The sequence below is a fragment of the Chlorella variabilis genome (assembly GCF_000147415.1).
Source record: "Chlorella variabilis unplaced genomic scaffold CHLNCscaffold_1, whole genome shotgun sequence".
NCBI classification, from domain to species: Eukaryota; Viridiplantae; Chlorophyta; class Trebouxiophyceae; order Chlorellales; family Chlorellaceae; genus Chlorella; species Chlorella variabilis.
The window spans coordinates 2519500-2534723 of record NW_005435087.1 but is presented as its reverse complement, the minus strand read 5'-3'; the positions used below and the strand labels follow the sequence as shown (position 1 = coordinate 2534723).

The 15224-nt window shown below is 67.1% G+C and overlaps 5 protein-coding genes across 5 annotated transcripts in view; 1 reads left to right on the top strand and 4 right to left on the bottom strand.

Annotated features, from left to right (window-relative positions):
- The window catches only part of CHLNCDRAFT_133572 (expressed protein), a gene marked incomplete at both ends in the record, with an annotated part of 5794 nt that extends 4672 nt beyond the window's left edge, over window positions 1-1122 (bottom strand). The window contains 2 exons of the mRNA XM_005851865.1: window positions 100-395; window positions 1056-1122. Coding sequence (XP_005851927.1) covers window positions 100-395; window positions 1056-1122 — 363 coding nt within the window. The remainder of the gene's footprint in view (window positions 1-99; window positions 396-1055) is intronic.
- Window positions 1123-1433: 311 nt separating this feature from the next.
- On the bottom strand, window positions 1434-3953 carry CHLNCDRAFT_59546 (hypothetical protein). The gene is made up of 8 exons (XM_005851864.1): window positions 3815-3953; window positions 3300-3477; window positions 3086-3174; window positions 2744-2891; window positions 2385-2535; window positions 2149-2247; window positions 1890-2001; window positions 1434-1745 (listed from the first exon to the last, which is right to left on the bottom strand). Exons 1-8 carry the CDS (start codon window positions 3932-3934, stop codon window positions 1587-1589), a joined length of 1056 nt encoding a protein of 351 aa, XP_005851926.1. The 5' UTR covers window positions 3935-3953; the 3' UTR covers window positions 1434-1586.
- A 385-nt stretch (window positions 3954-4338) lies between these two features.
- On the bottom strand, window positions 4339-5598 carry CHLNCDRAFT_133570 (hypothetical protein; the record flags this gene model as incomplete). The annotated part of the gene is made up of 5 exons (XM_005851863.1): window positions 4339-4388; window positions 4622-4685; window positions 4857-5107; window positions 5206-5358; window positions 5484-5598. The coding sequence occupies 5 exons, from the start codon at window positions 5596-5598 to the stop codon at window positions 4339-4341; spliced, it is 633 nt and encodes a 210-aa protein (XP_005851925.1).
- Window positions 5599-6363: 765 nt separating this feature from the next.
- CHLNCDRAFT_133569 (hypothetical protein) lies at window positions 6364-12938 on the top strand (the record flags this gene model as incomplete). Its single annotated transcript, XM_005852187.1, has 19 exons — window positions 6364-6501; window positions 6626-6778; window positions 6936-7340; window positions 7473-7706; window positions 7881-8188; window positions 8355-8484; window positions 8689-8803; window positions 8942-9103; window positions 9206-9540; window positions 9681-10031; window positions 10214-10305; window positions 10430-10589; window positions 10847-10951; window positions 11136-11326; window positions 11508-11636; window positions 11834-11953; window positions 12099-12397; window positions 12563-12672; window positions 12813-12938. 19 exons carry the CDS (start codon window positions 6364-6366, stop codon window positions 12936-12938), a joined length of 3663 nt encoding a protein of 1220 aa, XP_005852249.1.
- A 4-nt stretch (window positions 12939-12942) lies between these two features.
- On the bottom strand, window positions 12943-14485 carry CHLNCDRAFT_56603 (hypothetical protein; the record flags this gene model as incomplete). The annotated part of the gene is made up of 4 exons (XM_005851862.1): window positions 12943-13411; window positions 13605-13727; window positions 13856-13903; window positions 14234-14485. The coding sequence occupies 4 exons, from the start codon at window positions 14483-14485 to the stop codon at window positions 13112-13114; spliced, it is 723 nt and encodes a 240-aa protein (XP_005851924.1). The 3' UTR covers window positions 12943-13111.
- Window positions 14486-15224: the final 739 nt, after the last annotated feature.

Here is a 15224-nt window from a genome sequence, read left to right as displayed (position 1 = left end):
CGAATCAGCCTGGTGGCTGCCGCTGTCGGCGCCTGCCTCTGGCGGTGCCCTGCCCAGCGCTGCCGCAGCCGCTGCCCATTCCGCGTCTGCATCGCTGACGGCGTCCTCATAGTCGCTGTCGTCCTGCTGCTGGCTGGGGCTGCTGCAGGGGCTGCTTCTGCAGCTGCTGGGCCCGCGGGTGGCCTTGCTGCGCCGCGCCTTGGGGCGGGGGAGGGGCGGAGGGCGGCTGCCGAGCGGCGGGCGGGCACCGGGCGGCAGCGCCGACTGCTGCAGGCTAGTGGACTGGTGGATCCAGTGTGTTGCGGCATCGATCTCCGAGTCGTCCGCTGCCTCGACCATCTTTCTGGGCTGGGTGCGGGCGCGCTGGGGCCGCGGAAACGCCTCTAAGCCCATGGCTGCAGGCGGGAGGCAAGGGGGGAGAGGGAGCGGGGAGCGTGGGGTGGCGCCAGGAGCACAGGCAACAGGCTGCATGGGCAACAGGCTGCATGGGCGCAGCCGGCCAGGGGCAGCCGTTGTTGACAGCCGGCAGTGCACCTGGCCGTGTGGGGCGCGCCCAGGGCGCCGCGGTGCTCCCTTGCTGATGCTAGGCCCAGGTCTGGCGCCGCGGGAGGCCGCGCAGGGCAACAGACGGGCAGTTGTGGTGTGGAAGTGTGCCAGGAAGGCCCCTGGGGGCGCGCTGCCGGGTGCCCCGGTGCCCCAAGAAAAACTGATGCAAGAAATACGGGTGGGGGGACCGGGGGCACGTCCCCGCGTGGGTGTCCCCCAACATGTGGCCACGTCCCCCCACCCCGGTCTTTCCTTTGGGAAAAACTACAACCAAGAATATCACCCCGATACAGCTGCGATCGTCGCAGGTCACATACACCACTCGCAACCAGCGCTCCGCAGCAAGCTGCTGTCCGGGGCCAACTTTGGCTCGGTGCATGCCAGGGAGCCGGCGCAGCAGCCGGCCCCCCACCGGCACTGCGCTCGGCGAAATCCATCTAGACTTGCCTCCATAAGCCGGCGTCCGTTCAGTGGCTCCAGGCCGCCCCGATGCGTGTAGCTGAATGCACACGCCAGGGCTATAGGCACCATCTCCAGCACCAGCGCAAGCGCCAGGAGCAGGATGGCCGCCTTCATCGTTGCAGGCGATGGATTTGGATCCGAAACAGGCAATGCACGCGATTGCAGGCTGTCGGGGCTGCGTTATCCTCCAATTTCGCATTGGAAAGTCTGGGCAGTACTGCGGCCAGACTGATGCGGCTGGGTAGTACTGCTGCCAGACTGAGGCCGGTGCCTAGCTTCAGCTGCTTGGTGTAAATCTTGTCTGGTGCGACAGGGAGGACTGGCACGACTCCCGCCGCGGGAGTCCCGCGGCTGTCACTGCCACCTGGCGCTGACGGCAGCCCCCCATCCTGCAGCCTGCCCAGCAGGTGTGTAGTAGTGCAATAGGCAGCCAGTCGTCATTGAAGAGATCACGAACTCACGAGAACAAAAGCAGACGGAGTGCATCTCGCCACTCATGCCAATAGCAGTGCCTCAGGCTGGCACTGGGAAGAGAGGAGAGCAGCGGCAGTAGAATGGTCTGCTCCTCATGCTGCTCCTCATGAGGAGGCAAACACGTTGCGGTCATAGCGGGGCGTCAGCACGCGGTTGTTCAGGCGGTTGGAGACATGATCGCCGTGGACTGAGGCAGTGGACAGTGCCAGCTGCAGATCGATGGCCTGCTGCTCTGACAGCACGGCCTGCACCTTGGGGAAGACCTGCAGGGGCAATGGGGGGTAATGGGCAGGGTAGGTGAGTCAGGAAGCCGGCAGCGCAGCACAGGCAGCCCAGTGCAGCGCAGCGCAGCACAGCACAGCACAACACAGCACAGCACATCTGCTGAGATCCTGTTGCAGCCTCACATGCCACATCACGCCCTCGGAGCAAGGCGGGGTGGTGAGGGAGCCAGTATAGGCACGGTAGGTGGTGTCGGGGAAGAAGGAAGACAGGTCCAGCTCCCAGCCGGGCACAGTCCTGCAGCGGGGGAGGGCAGGGAGGGAAGGGAACGGGGTGCACAGCAGCAAGCGTAAGCCAGCAACATAGTGCCCTAAGAGAAGCCGTCATGTGTGCAGGCTGTGCAGGCTTTAGCCCCTTCGGGATAAGACCTGCCACCGCACTTACTTTACACATTCCGGGCCTGCCTCTTTGCAGGTGGGTAGGTTGTCGATTATTTTTTGAACGGTGGGGTCGCCGGTAGTGGGGTAGGCGCCAGGCTCAAGGCTGCACACACAGGCACCAACATGAGGTGAACTTGAAGAAGGGGAGGAACGACAGCCACTCCACCCTGCCTGGTGCCCGCCATGAGGGATCAAGGCCACGCCACATGCAAAGCAAGTAAAGTCCTTGGCGTTGCTCACTCGTACAGCACGCCAAAGACGGCCAGGCAGAGCTCATCGGAGCCCTCGGGGCACTCCTGTGGCAGTGTGGCGCCAGGTGTGGCCACCAGCTTGGTCACGAGGTGCAGCTCCAGCAGGGTGCTGCGCCGGTCCACCATGTGTTCAGAGGTGGCTGCAGGCCACGACGGCAGGGAGCGCCCTGTGACAGCCTGGCAGGCGACCACCCACCCTCCACTGGCGCTGCCTGCTGCACATGCTACCACGCAGCCACGTGGCCCAGCTGCTCCTTCCGAGGCCTGCCTCATGCGGCTGGTTGTCAGCCCTGCCGCCGTGCATGCGCTGGCGCAGCTGCAGCCAGGGACCCATCCCTTCCCGCGCACCGTGGAAGTGGAATTGCAGCGGCTCCACGCTGAAGCGCGTGACCGTGTCGGAGTTGGGGTCAGAGGAGTTGTACAGAGTGTAAATGGAGTCGCCAGCAACCACCACCGAGGCGTTGCCATTGGTGGGGGCAGAAAACTCCACTTGGATCTGCAGGGGAGGCACAGCCAAGCGAGTGCTCGTGGACCTGTGCCCGACTGTAACCATGGGGGCATGGAGGGAGCGCCAGTTGGAGGTGGTGGGCTGGGCGGGTGGCAGCGGCAGGTGCAGGCAGCGCGAGGCCCTTGCGCGGAGGGCATGGTCAGGGCTGCCCAGCTGGCTGCCGCCACGATCATCAGACTGACCGCGTGGCCCAAGTTGAGGACGCGCATGTCGGTTGCCGTGCCAAACTCCAGGTTTGCCGTGTGGGTGTCGTCCAGCTCAGCATCCGCCTCTGTGCGGCATGGCGGAGAAGCGGGAAGTTTTAGCTGTCCAGTGGGGATGCTCGATAAGGAGTGTCCGTGGCTGGTACAGGAGAAGAGGGGGCAACCTGGGTGCTCAGAGATATGGCGCACTCACCGCTGGGGACGTTGATGGGGCTCTGGCTGTCGCCTGCGCACGACCACTCGCAGCGGCCGTCCAGGGCGGGCCAGTCCCTGCCTGCCTCGACGTGATTCCAGTCGCAAGAGTTGTCCTCGAAGTCGTCAACGTCAGCCTCGAAGTTTTGGGTGTCGCCGCTGACAAAATTGGACGGCACCTGCGGGCAGGGGAGGTGCAGACGTAGTGATCATGTGGCAACATGTGCTGGCCCATGTGCGCTGATGGGGAGGGGTGTGAGGGAGTGCCGAATCACAATTGCTGGGCCGCCTAGAGCACTGCACGGGGGCAAGCGCTAAGAATCGTCGCTGCCGCCAGCGGCGGAGCCTGCGGGCACATGCCCTCCCGCTCGTTCCGGGCGCTCAAACCCCTGTTCGCAGCACCATGATGATGCTGATGGCGGCCCGCCAGCGCCAGAGGGCCGCCCGCGTGGGGACGTGCGCATGCCCGCATGCCAAAGGGCAGCGCACAGGCTGCTGCGCAAGGCTCAGACGTGCCTGGTGGAGCCGGCGACCATGCGAGTGGGGTGCCAGGCCGCCGCTATGCGTGTACGTGAACCCACAAGCCAGGGCTCTCGGCACTGTGGCCAGAGCCAGCAGCAGGGCGAGGGCCTTCATCCTACCCTGTCGACAGCTGTGGAGAAGATAATTGGATGCCTCTCGTGTCGTGTGTGGAGATGCGGCAATCGCCGCGGCCGGAGGATTGCGGCACTACCAGGCTGGTTTGCTAAGTGCCAGGCGAACAACAACTGCAGCCCACAGCTGTGCAATGGGGCATTGCGTTGTTCCGGAGTGCGGCACCCTGTGCCCCCAGCCGCCCCCGCCGCTGCTGCCGCCGCCGCCGCCGCTTGGCACATGCTGCCCCTGCCCCGCTTGCTCAACCCTCAACCAGGCAAGGGACCAGAAGGAAACGGTATCCTCCCGAATGATCACATGAATGACGAAGTTTGGGGAGATCAGAGCCTCCACATGCGGTGATGGCCCGGCCGCAGGCTGCCGCTAGTAGATGACACAGCACAGCTTCACTCCTTGTTCAGCCCATACTCCTCCGTGTCCTGCCGCCTGGGCAGGGCTGCGGCACAGAAGGGAGGGACAGGCTTTGCTGGCTACATCTGCACAGCACCGTCCGCAGTTTCACGCCTTCTGCTCATCAAGGCCATAGTCCCCCGTGTCGCCCCGCCGTCCCGGCAACGCTGCATGCAGCCACAGGCACCGGCGCATTGCAGGGCAGGAAGGAGTGCGGGCGGGAGGCTGGCTCGATGGCGGTGCAGCAGCCAGGCCAGCACACGGCCATGTGCAACCCACCGCTGGCGATGTCCTGGCCAGGCTCCTTGAAGCCGCCCTCCTCAGGCTCACCCACATACTCGGGCTGCACACAGACAACAGTTGCATGCCCAGCGGGGTGTAAGTTGATCAGGGGTAGTCCGCAACAGCAGAATACAGCTACCGCGCCACTGATTCTTGCTCCCCAAAGGCGAGGGCTGACCCCCGGCTGAGGTCTCCCCCCTGCTCTTCTGCCAGGAAGGAGGCCTGCCCCCACCATGTGATGGGTGCCGTGCAGGCCCGGCGGCACGCGCTCCACCGCCTCGGGCTCCTCCAGGCTAGTCCAGCTGGCATCCACCCGCGTGTCCCCAGACTCCAGGCCAGCCTCGTCGCCCTTGGCGAAATGGTAGTGGCCGTCCTGTGGGGGGTATAAGGAGACGAGGCCGCCCCTTGCGCTGGCGGCGCGCCCCTGGCGCGGTGTGGGACCCTCGCCGCCAGTTCCAGCAGCCACATCAGACATGGAGAAGGCTGCAGGGGAGGCAGCAGGCACACCGCCGCCATGGGGATATGAACAGGGAAAGCGATGCCAGGCTCCCCGGCAGCCCTGCCAGCTGCAGGCAGCCCACCTGGGCCCTCGCCGTCGGCGGGCGCCGGCTCTGTGCCCTGCCGTCCTGCGCTGCCGCCACGAGCAGTGCCACTGGAGCTGGCAGCAGAGGAGGGCGGGGCTTCAGCGCCCTCGGGGCTGCCACTGGCGTGAGCGACATCGGTCATGGAGAATGCTGCAGGGGGCGAGGGGAGGGGGACGAACAGCAGCAGTGGGAGTGCTGTTATGAGCGGATGGCAAGTTAGATCACTGGCCAGACTCTTGCCAGCCGTTTGAGCTACGAGGAACCAAAAGGCGCACCCTGGCCTTCGCCGTCGGCCGGCGGCGGCTCCGTGCCCTGGCCCTCCCTGGGCTCTAGGTCGGCTGCAGCGCTGCCCAGCCTGCGCAGGTGGGCATCCAGGCCACAGGTCAGCATCGCTTCAAAGGAAGCAAAACAAGTTTGCGAGGGCCCAGGTGCTGAGAGGGTGGCCGCCGGGAAGCCGCCCCGGGGCCCTGGCGGATTCTTTGGACTCGAGTGGCGAACATTTGAGCCTTCAAGGGGTGCCCTCACACTCACCTTTCAGGCTGCTCGCCGCCGGCCCGCATGCGCTGGGGTGCCCAGGTGCCGCGCGGCGGCGGGCGCACCCTCGGCCGCCGGCCGCAGAGCGCAGAAGCAGCGGCTCTGGGGCCTGCAGTAAGTGCCAGCATGCTGCCTGGTAGGTAAGTGGACTTCTATCCCTGCAGCCTTGGCGCCGCCATTCAGCGCGGCGCAGCACACAGCACAGCCAGCACGGGGAGCACGGTGGGGTTTGAGGGGCTCGTTTAAGCCCATCGGACGATTGCGATCATCCATCAGGCTACTCCTGAACGCTGCGTGAGCTGTGCATCACCCAGTGAGCCCTGCCAACGCTCGCGCTGCCTGTGCTTCTCGGCCCATACCGTCCTGCATGGTTCTCGGTGGTGGCATTGGGACCTGAAATGATGTGGCGACAGCCACGAGGCACTGTGCTGCCGGGAAATTGGCCTGGGCGGGCGCCCGCTGCACCTCGCCGTGCCGGCGGGGCCGGAACCCCCTCCTATACCTATGCAGCTATAGTCAGGCCTTCAGCAATCTAGGTCCAGTGACGATTTGGTGCTGTTTTTTTCATGTTCCGCAGTGCTGGGGATGCTGTGATAGGGCTACACAGGGCCCCTGATGGCGATGCCGGGCGGGATCGCGTCGCACTGGGTGCCCACCCCACAGCGGCGGGTGCTACTTGAGCACGCCGCCTTCATTTATGCCTTTGGGAACACCAAGCACACCAGCCTGTTCCGCGATAACCAGCAGCAGGCCTGCAAGGTGAGGGCTGCACCCACTACGCTGACGGGTGCAGCAAGCGCCCGTCGCCGCAGCGCCTGCTGCACTGATAAGGGATGTGCGCAGCTGCACACTCCCATACTTTCCCTGCACCTCCACTCCACAGCTTCTGCTCCTGGGCTTTGGCGACGTGCGGCATGTGCTGGCCACGGCCGCCGCCTGCGCTGCCCAGCCCGCCACCAAGTGCCGGCGGCTGACTTTCCACCTCAACGACATTGGCCCGCTCAACGTGGCACGGGGCATCCTGCTGCTGCACCTGGTGAGCTGGCTGGGCCCGCTCGGCCGGACGGTGCCCTGAAAATGACACGCTCGCGCTGGCGTGCACGAACCGCAGCCTTGTGCTGGCACCCCCGCTGGCTGCCTCACATGGTGAGCGCTGTTTGGGTGCTCCGCTCCCTGTCTGTCGTGCGGCGCAGGCGGACAGCATCGATCCCGGCGTGCCGGAGGACCTGGACTTCTTCTGGGGTGTGGCCTACTGCCTTCAGCTGCCAGGCGAGCACGCCGAGCGGCTGGCGGCCGCCGTGCGGCACCTGCTGGCGCAGCGCGGCAGCTGGACGCAGCGATTTGGGGACGCGGGCGAGGCACGGCGCATCGAGCGGGTGATGCGCGGCTGGCTGCAGCCGGCGCCGCCGGTGGCAGCGGTGCTGGAGGAGCGGCGGCGGTTGCAGATGGCCCGCATCTCGCAGCGCGTCGACCGGCCCATCGGCACGGCGGCGGAGCTGGCAGGAGCGCACCGCATGTTTGCCGGCGCCCTGCTCGTCGGCCTGCTGCCGTTTCCCTTTGAGGGCCGCGGGAGCGTGAAGGAGCATGTCCTGAGCGAGGTAGGCCCCGCCTCGCCTGCCCGGCCTGCCTCCCGGTGCCCGACTGCCTCCCAGCCTCAGCCTGCCTGCCTGCCTGCCTGCCAGACCAGCCCCTCAATCCCGCGCCTCCCTGCCTGGGCCTGGGGTTTGCAGGCGCTGCTGGAGGAGTTTGCAGAGTTTCTGGATGCGGGCAGCATCTACCGCACAGCGGTCGGCACCACCCGCGGCGGCGGCGGCGCCTGGGGCGTCAACCCCACGCTGCTGGCGCCCGGCACGCGCCGCTGGCAGCTGCACTACAGCAGCTGCCCGTTCCGCAGCTTCATCCCGCTGGACCCAGCCAAGCACGCAGCGATCGGCGCTGCCGGCCAGCCCAGGGAGGTGACAGAGGTGGGTGGCGGGCGGGTGATTGGCGGTCGGCAGTCTGGGTAGGGCATTGGGGCTGGAGGTCCGGCCGCTTGCGGGGAGCCCTACAGTCACCTCTGCTTGGTCCCAGGCCGCGTGCTTAGCTGCCAGCTTGGCCCCGGATGCAGACGCCTAGCAACCAGCCGCCCCTGCCTGCAGGCCTGCCTGTCGGACCTGCAAGCGCTGCTCCAGGGCTACCAAGCCTGCCGCGCCAGCCGCCAGGTGGAGGTGCACTTCTCCTGCTGCAATGCCCTGGCGCTATGCTCCCGCCTGCGCGCCCAGCAGCAGCAGCAGGAGGAGGAGGAGGGGCAGCAGCAGGTGACAGGGGTGCGATCGCTACCGAGCGGCAGCGCGCCGGGCAGCAGCGGGTTTGATGTGGTCGACACCTCCAACCTGCCAGACCATGTGGGCCTGCTGAACGTGCTGTCTCTCGCGGGGCCCCTCCTGCGCAGGACGCAGCACGCCAGGTGAGGTTGCAGTGGCTGCTTGTGCCCCCTGGGGCCCTGGCTGGCGCCAGGAGGGAGGCCTGCAAACGCCCATGCACGTCATTTTGATTGCCCGCCGGGCTGTATGTGAGCGTTGCTACATACCGCCATGCGGACAGGCCGCCCTGCCCTGGCATCTGCACCGCAGGCTCTTCACCGGCCACATGCTGTGGTCCACCGGCGCCCGCACGCTGCACGAATACGTGCGCCTGGCCTGTGGGGCCGACCCCCAGCTCTTCCCCACCCTGCTGGGGCTGCGCCTCATGAATGACCCTCTGGTGAGCTGCTGCCACTGCTGACTTCCTGCTTTCCTGCTGTCGAGTGTGCAGCGGTTTGGTGTTTATGTTGGTGATGCCCCTGCTGGCAGTTAACAATCGCCTGGAGCATCTTTCTGCTTGGCGCCATGAGCGCACGCCAGCGGCCAGCGCCGCCAGCGGCTGGCAAGCAAGCTAAGCTGTGCTCCCTGCCCATCCCGTTTGCAGTACGGCCTGGCTCTGCCCCACAACCCCATGACCTCATACGGCCAGACCGATGTGCAGGATGTGCTGGAGTGGATGCCGGCAGGCATCGAGCCCGCCGCGCAGCCCACAGCAACCGGTGGGCGCTCCACCCATGCCCGCTTTGCTTGCCCTGACATCTGTTGCGGTCTGCTGTTAGGCCTTTGTCAAGATCCTGCCTCCCATGGTGTGGGAAGGAGCTCAGCTCCCAGGCAGCCACCCCGTGTCGTCCTTGCAGGCAGCGACGGCATCAGCGCCGCCCTGGTGGCCTGGGGCGACCTGTGCACCAGGCAAAGCAACATCCCTCTCGACCGCTCTGGCCTGCGCTTCGGCAGCCTGCTCACGCTGCTGCACCTGGTGGCCGGCGCTGCGCGCAGGGTGCAGCCGCTGCTGCCGCCAGGTGAGCTGGCTGCAGGGCGAATCTTTGCATGCGGCAGCGGCCGGCAGGCTGACTGCTAGCGATGATGCAGGTGTTAAAGATGGCACGCCATGCATGTTGCAGGTGGAGCGCCGCAGCAGCAGCCGGCGTGGCGCCAGCTGGCAGCCAGCCTGGCTGCGGCCTGCTCGCTGGATGAGGTGTTCACCCTCCAGCTCCGCGCGCTGTGCTGCTGGGCGCTGCAGCAGCCGGGGCAGGCCCCGCCGCTGCTGGTGTCAGGCAGGGTGCCGCTGTCGGCTGCGTACAAGGAGCTGGCTCGTGAGGGCAGGACCCCGCTGCTCGGCGTGCACCTGGTCAGCCTGCCGTCCCGCCCCACCATCCAGCACCTGCTGGCGACGGCGCAGCGTGCGGCCGCCGGCAGCCAGCAGGGCTCGCATTTGCTGGATGTGCTGGGCTTCGATGTGGAAACCGCCGAGGCGAGTAGCGGCTTGTTGCCGCGCATTGGCGTTCTTCTGTCCCACCCGACCAAACAGCCTTGCCGTCCCTGGCGGGACCAGGCATCCTGCTTCCTCGAGCCCCTCCTGCCTCTTGCTGCCTGCAGCTCTCCTTCCTGCTGCCGCCCGACCATGGGCTGGGCGTGGAGGGATCCCTCCTGACCATCTTTGACTCGGCAGGGGGGGCAAAGCTGACAGCCGGGCCCGTGCCGCTGGCAAGCTTCGCCATTACGCCCTACACCGTGTCGCCACCAGCAGCGCTGGCGGCCGGCCTGCGACGCCTGCTGCAGCAGGCCGGCGGCGAGCCCGTGGTAGCAGCAGGGAGCGTCGAAGGGGCCCGCGAGGCGGTCCATGGCGGGGGTGTGGAGCTGAGCAGAGGGCTGGCGCTGCGCAAGCTGGCAGAGCATGCCGACCGATTCGAGGTTGAGCTTGTGGTGGAGGAGAAGCTGGGCGGTACCGTCAGCAGCAGTGGCCTGCAGCTGGAGTTCCCAGGCGGCACCCCCGGCGGGGGATCCTGCCACAGCTTTCAGGCAAGCTGCTCCTGACCTCCTGGCACCAGCACTTGGCACCAACCTTCTATCGGAGCAGACTTCGGTTTGCTGCTGTGCACCTGACTCGCCCTAGCGTGCTCCTCCTGCAGCTGACGTTGGCACAGCCTGCCGGGCTGCGGGCTTGCATCTCCCTCCCGTGGCCGGTGGACAGCCTCACTGCCAGCATCAAAGTGCGGCGCAGGTAGGCAGGCAGCTGCCCTTTGTTCAATTGTGGCTCCTTGCTGGCCAAGCTTTACTCAACACGATCTCATGCTGCTGAGCGCTTGGAATGCATCAGATACACACCCAGCTGCACATGCCCGCAGTGCCCGCACCATCGCCGCCACCCTGGGCAAGCACCCGCTGTGGCTGCGCGACCGCGCCTGGCTGCCAAAGCTGGACGTCGACGGCCTGCCTGCCTGGGGCCGAGGCAAAGACGCATCCAGCGCCCTGTCTTGCTTCATGAGCTGCATGTTCTCGCATGCGGTGAGTGCGCGCCTTCCTGGCCTGCCCGCCCATCTGCCAACATGCTGTGGCTGTCGGCGACTGCGGCTGGCGGCAGACATGTCTCCCTGCGGCCGCCACATCGGCATGCTGCTCCTTGTGCTGGACGCTGCTGCCTCCGGCAGCCTCTTGCTCTGAGTTCATCTTGCCCTGCGCTGCCCTTCTATCCGGCACCCCAGCGCACCACCACACCACACACCACCGCACATTACACAACAAAAAACACTCTGCCGCCGCAGGAGATGGGTGCCAAGACCCAGGGCGTGACGCTGGGCGGCGGCGGCCTGCACGTGATGTACGACGTGAAGGAGAGCCTGCAGGCGCTGTTTGTGCGCACTTACGAGGTGAGCGACAGGCTGGGGAGGTGGGCCGGGGCCCTGACATGCAGCCATCCGCTGCCAGGCTGCGCGGGCGCTGCAGCCGCGCTCTGCAGCCACGGCGCGGGCGCGGCCTGCAGCCGCGGCAGTCGCTCATCACTCTGTTCCCCTTCCCATGTCGTTTTGGTGGGGCGCGCCACCTTTGGCGCAGGGCGCAGTGATGCACATGCTGCACAGCACCGCGGCCCGTGACCCCAATGAGGCTGCCCTCTTCTTGGTGGTGCACGGCGGCGTGCGGCGCCTGCCCGACGGCCGCCCCCTGCTGCACGTATCTTATGTGGACCACGCCGCCGCAGAGCGCATGTACCCAACTGAGAGGTCGCAGCAGGAGCCTGTCCGCAGGTGGGTGCCTCCTCCTGCCAGCGTGGCTTGGCTGTTGGCTGTTGGCTCGGCTGGCTGGATGCATCCGCCTGCCTGCCGCGTGCAGGTGGGGCCCAAGGTGTAGGCCGCCTTGCCCCTTCCGTTGACCACCCTAACGGTGTCATTGATGCGCTGCCTCGGCGGCCGCTGCTGCGCGCCGCAGGTTCTCCAAGATCATGCGCAGTGTGGTCGGCGCGCGCGGCCCGTCCAACACCATCAACTGCACCCCCGACGAGCTGCGCCTCCTGCGCTTCCTGCTGGCCCGGAACGCCGCCTCCCTGCGCGTGCCTCGGTGGGTGGGCGCCGCGCCGAGGCAGCTGCACCGGCGCAGCATGAGTTCCCACCTGGCAGGCCATGCTGGGGATGCCATGTGTGTTCAAGGAGGGGACCCTTGCTTCCTGCTTGCATCGCAATGGGCAACGGCAGCAGCGGCAGCAGCGGCCCCAGGTGCTAGTCCTCCATCCCTTGCTGCCCCCTTGCCTGCCGCAGCTGGCAGGCCTCGCTGCTGGAGCTGCCCTCAGACTGGGAGGCCTCCTTTGTGGTGCCTGCCTTCTCGGACTTTGTGGCAGAGGGGGACCAGGGGGCGGCGCTGATTGGCCAGCTCCCCAGGTACAGTATGCGTGTGGGAGCGATGTGAGGGGTTGGGCAGAGCAGGGCAGGGTTGCGCGGGGAAGCTCTGTGCACGCATGCTGCATGGGTTGCCATCCTTTTAGTGTATTCAGGCTGATCCGCTGGCACCTTTGCCTGCCTGCAGCCTGACGGCACGAATGAAGGGCCTGGACACGGGAGAGGGAGAGGTAGCTGGTGGCAGCGCTGGACAGGGAGGTGCCGCCCAGGCAGCCGCCACGCAGCACAAGGAGGCGGGCAATGCGCTGTTCAAGCAGCGCAGGTACGGCGCGGCGGTGCAGCGGTACCAGCAGGGGGTGGAGACGCTGCAGGCTGTGCTGGCTGCAGGGCCCGCCGGCGGCAGCGCGGGCCAGCGCCAGCTGCTGACAGACCTGCTGAACAACCTCGGACTGACGCTGGTCAGGCAGGCGGAGGCCGAGCCCGCAGGTCGGTGTGTTGGCTGCGTGCCGCGTAGCCCCAAATGCTCGCTGCGCCACCAACTGTTTTATTTTACTTCCTGGAGAGCAGCTCACGCTCCAGCTGCTGCTGCTGCTGCTGCTGCTGCTGGCATGTGCGGCTGCCCGCGCTGACCGGCCGGCCCGCGTGGTGCAGAGGCGGCACGCTGCCTGGCGGCTGCAGAGGCCGCCTGCACCGCGGCCCTGCAGCTGGATGGCTCCAACAGCAAGGCCCTGTACCGCCGAGCGCTGGCCCTGCACAAGCAGGTGGGGCGCTGCATCCGCCACGCGGCTGGCTGCTCCAGGCCTGCCCCGACCCCTGCCTGCTCGTGTGTGCATCGATGGGGTGGTGCAGGTGCGCATCCAGCGCCGCCGCTTCCGCTGCTGCCCCCGCCTGCCTGGCGCAGGGCAAGACGGCAGCTGCGCAGCGTGACCTGAGCAGGCTGGGGTCAGATGCGGGGGATGCGGCGGTCGAGGCGCTGCGGCGGCAGGTGCGCGCGGCACGCGGCCCAACAGGAGGCCAGCAGGCTTGAAGCAGTGCAGCGAGTGTTACAGTGTTCCTGTGGAAAGAAACTCAGTCACAATGTGTGGATTAAAGTGCGCCAGCGTCTGCGGATAACAATAAATACAGGGAAAGCATCGGAGTATGGTTGCCAATGTACAAGGCAACTGGGTGTCGTTGTTGGCTGGGTTGAAAGGCGGAAGGTCAGGCGCGCGGCGCAGCTGCCTGCAGCTCCCGCTCGGCCCTGGCTGCCTTGCGCTGCAGCAGCCTCCACTTGTCCTTGAGGTCCACCGCCGTGCGGCGGTCCCGGAACACGCCGCGGCCCTGGTCCTGCACCAGCAGCCAGTTGCTGCCGCCGTGCAGCTCCACCTGCCGCCTCAGCTCCTCAACTTCCCAGCTGTCCCAGGGGATGGCCACCCGCCCCCGCTTCTGCGACGGCCCGGCGTCCCCCTCCCGCTGGCGGGGCGGGGTGTTCAGGTTGCGCCACTTGTCTTTGATGTCCACCTGCAAACAGCAGGCGGCGGCGGCGACCCGCACAAGGAGAAAGCAACGTCTGATGAACGTGGAGCGAGCCTCCAGCCCCCGCTTCAAACCACCGTCGCATGCCGGCGGCAGAGGCCTGGCAAGGCCCGCGCGCGGCTGCCCGGCCAACTGCTAGCCCGGCCGGCTGGCGGCGGCGGCGCAGCTGGGGCCTCACGCTTGTGCGGCCGGCGGCGAACACCGCACGCCCTTGCTTCAAGACCAGGGCCCACTGGCCCTCGCCGTGCATCGCCACCAGGCGCTGAAGCTCCGCCACCTCCTGGCTGGTCCACCGCTGGGTCTGCGCAGCAGCAACAGAAACCGGGGCGGTCGGCAGGCAGCCGGCAGAGGCTCCTGCGTGGAAGTGTGGGCGTGCATGCGGGCAGCGCAGGCAGCGGGGCCCCGGCAGCGCCTCTCCGCAGGCTGCACCTGGCGGCGGCGCTTGAGCTGTGGCGTCACGGGCGGCGCCGCAGGCGGCTGCACGCAAGGGGGGAGGGTCAGGAGGTACATGGCGGGCGCTTGCTGGGCGTGGCGGCATCAGCCGGCAGCCAACCCAGCCCAGTCCAGAGGTGGTGGGCATCAGAGTGGTGCCCAAGTGCAGCAGCACCCAGCAGTCAAGGCAGCTCCATTCGCAATCGGCATGGGGCAATGGACAGGGCGCGCACCTGAGAGGCCTGTGCCGCCGCCGCTTCTTTGAACAGCCTGCGCTGCACCTCTGAGGGCGGGTCCGGCAGCCCTCTGTCTCTCCTGATCCTTGCGATGTGCTCCTCCTGCCGCCGGCTGTCGGCGTCCACCCGTCGCTCGTACTCTGCCTTCCTGCTCCTCGCTCCGCCGCGCCTTGGCCTCCCGCTTGTTGCGCTCCGTCTTCACCTCCCGCTGCCGCAGCCGCTCCTCTGCGCGGATCAACTTTGCCAGGGGCGTGGGGACCGTTTGCCGCCGCTTCTGCGGTGTCGGCTGCTCCTGGACTCTTGGCTGCTGCCCTGCCGGCTGGTGGGGCCCGCCACGGGCCGCCTGCTGCCGGCGCGCCCGCGCCGCTTTTGCGGGCGAGCCCTGGTCCATGGTTGCTTGCCCTGCACACTATGGTCACGACAGCGGATGTCAGAATGGCCACTGGAGCTTGAAACCAAGGCGGCCCCCGCATCTCGATCGACATGTGCAAGGGTGCAGGCGGGCGGGCAGCTTGCTCTTGAGATCACCTGATCGGATGTTCAGCACGCGCCTGGGGCGCAGGTTTTGCTCTCGCGACAACAGAGACAAGGCCGCAGAGGGTTTCTGACGGGATGCGCAACTCTGCAAGCCCACACTGCACTCCGAAAAGCCTGCTCACGCTTTACTGTTGTGTAAGCGCGGCATCTCGAGGGCAGCAAGCTCGCCATGCGACTTGTCCGCCTGAAGGGCGCCGGCGCCGCAGCGCACCCGCCATGCCCTCGCTGCGCTTATGCCAGGGCATTCAGACACCACCATGGGAAGACCACTCACCTGCTAACAAAGACAGCGCAGCCAGAGCGCAGTTGCACTCGGCAGTGCTGCAACGCCGCGGCGGCGGGCCCGCGTCGCCACTCATGCCGCCTTCACAGCTCACTGCTTTTGCAGCCATGCTAACTGTAATTGCCCAGGGGCACTCCGCGGCAACCGTTTGAACAGGATTACGACCAGCGGGGACGCCAGCGGTGCCGGCGGCGGCACCGCGGCGGCCGGCCAGCGAGGCGCCAGGTTGCAACATGTTGAAGCCAAGCCAGATGCCCCTAGATGAACCGCAAAGTTGTCTGGCGCAATGGTGCAGGCGCAGACAGCTTGA

Bases quoted from the DNA above. Each gene is read 5' to 3' on its own strand.
- CHLNCDRAFT_59546 (XM_005851864.1), bottom strand. From the start codon at position 3,934: ATGAAGGCCCTCGCCCTGCTGCTGGCTCTGGCCACAGTGCCGAGAGCC. The intron at 2,892-3,085 runs GTCAGTCTGATG...CCTCCCCTGCAG, and splicing joins TCCTCAACTTGGGCCACGCG to ATCCAAGTGGAGTTTTCTGC. The intron at 2,536-2,743 runs GTGCGCGGGAAG...CGTGGCCTGCAG, and splicing joins GCTGCAATTCCACTTCCACG to CCACCTCTGAACACATGGTG.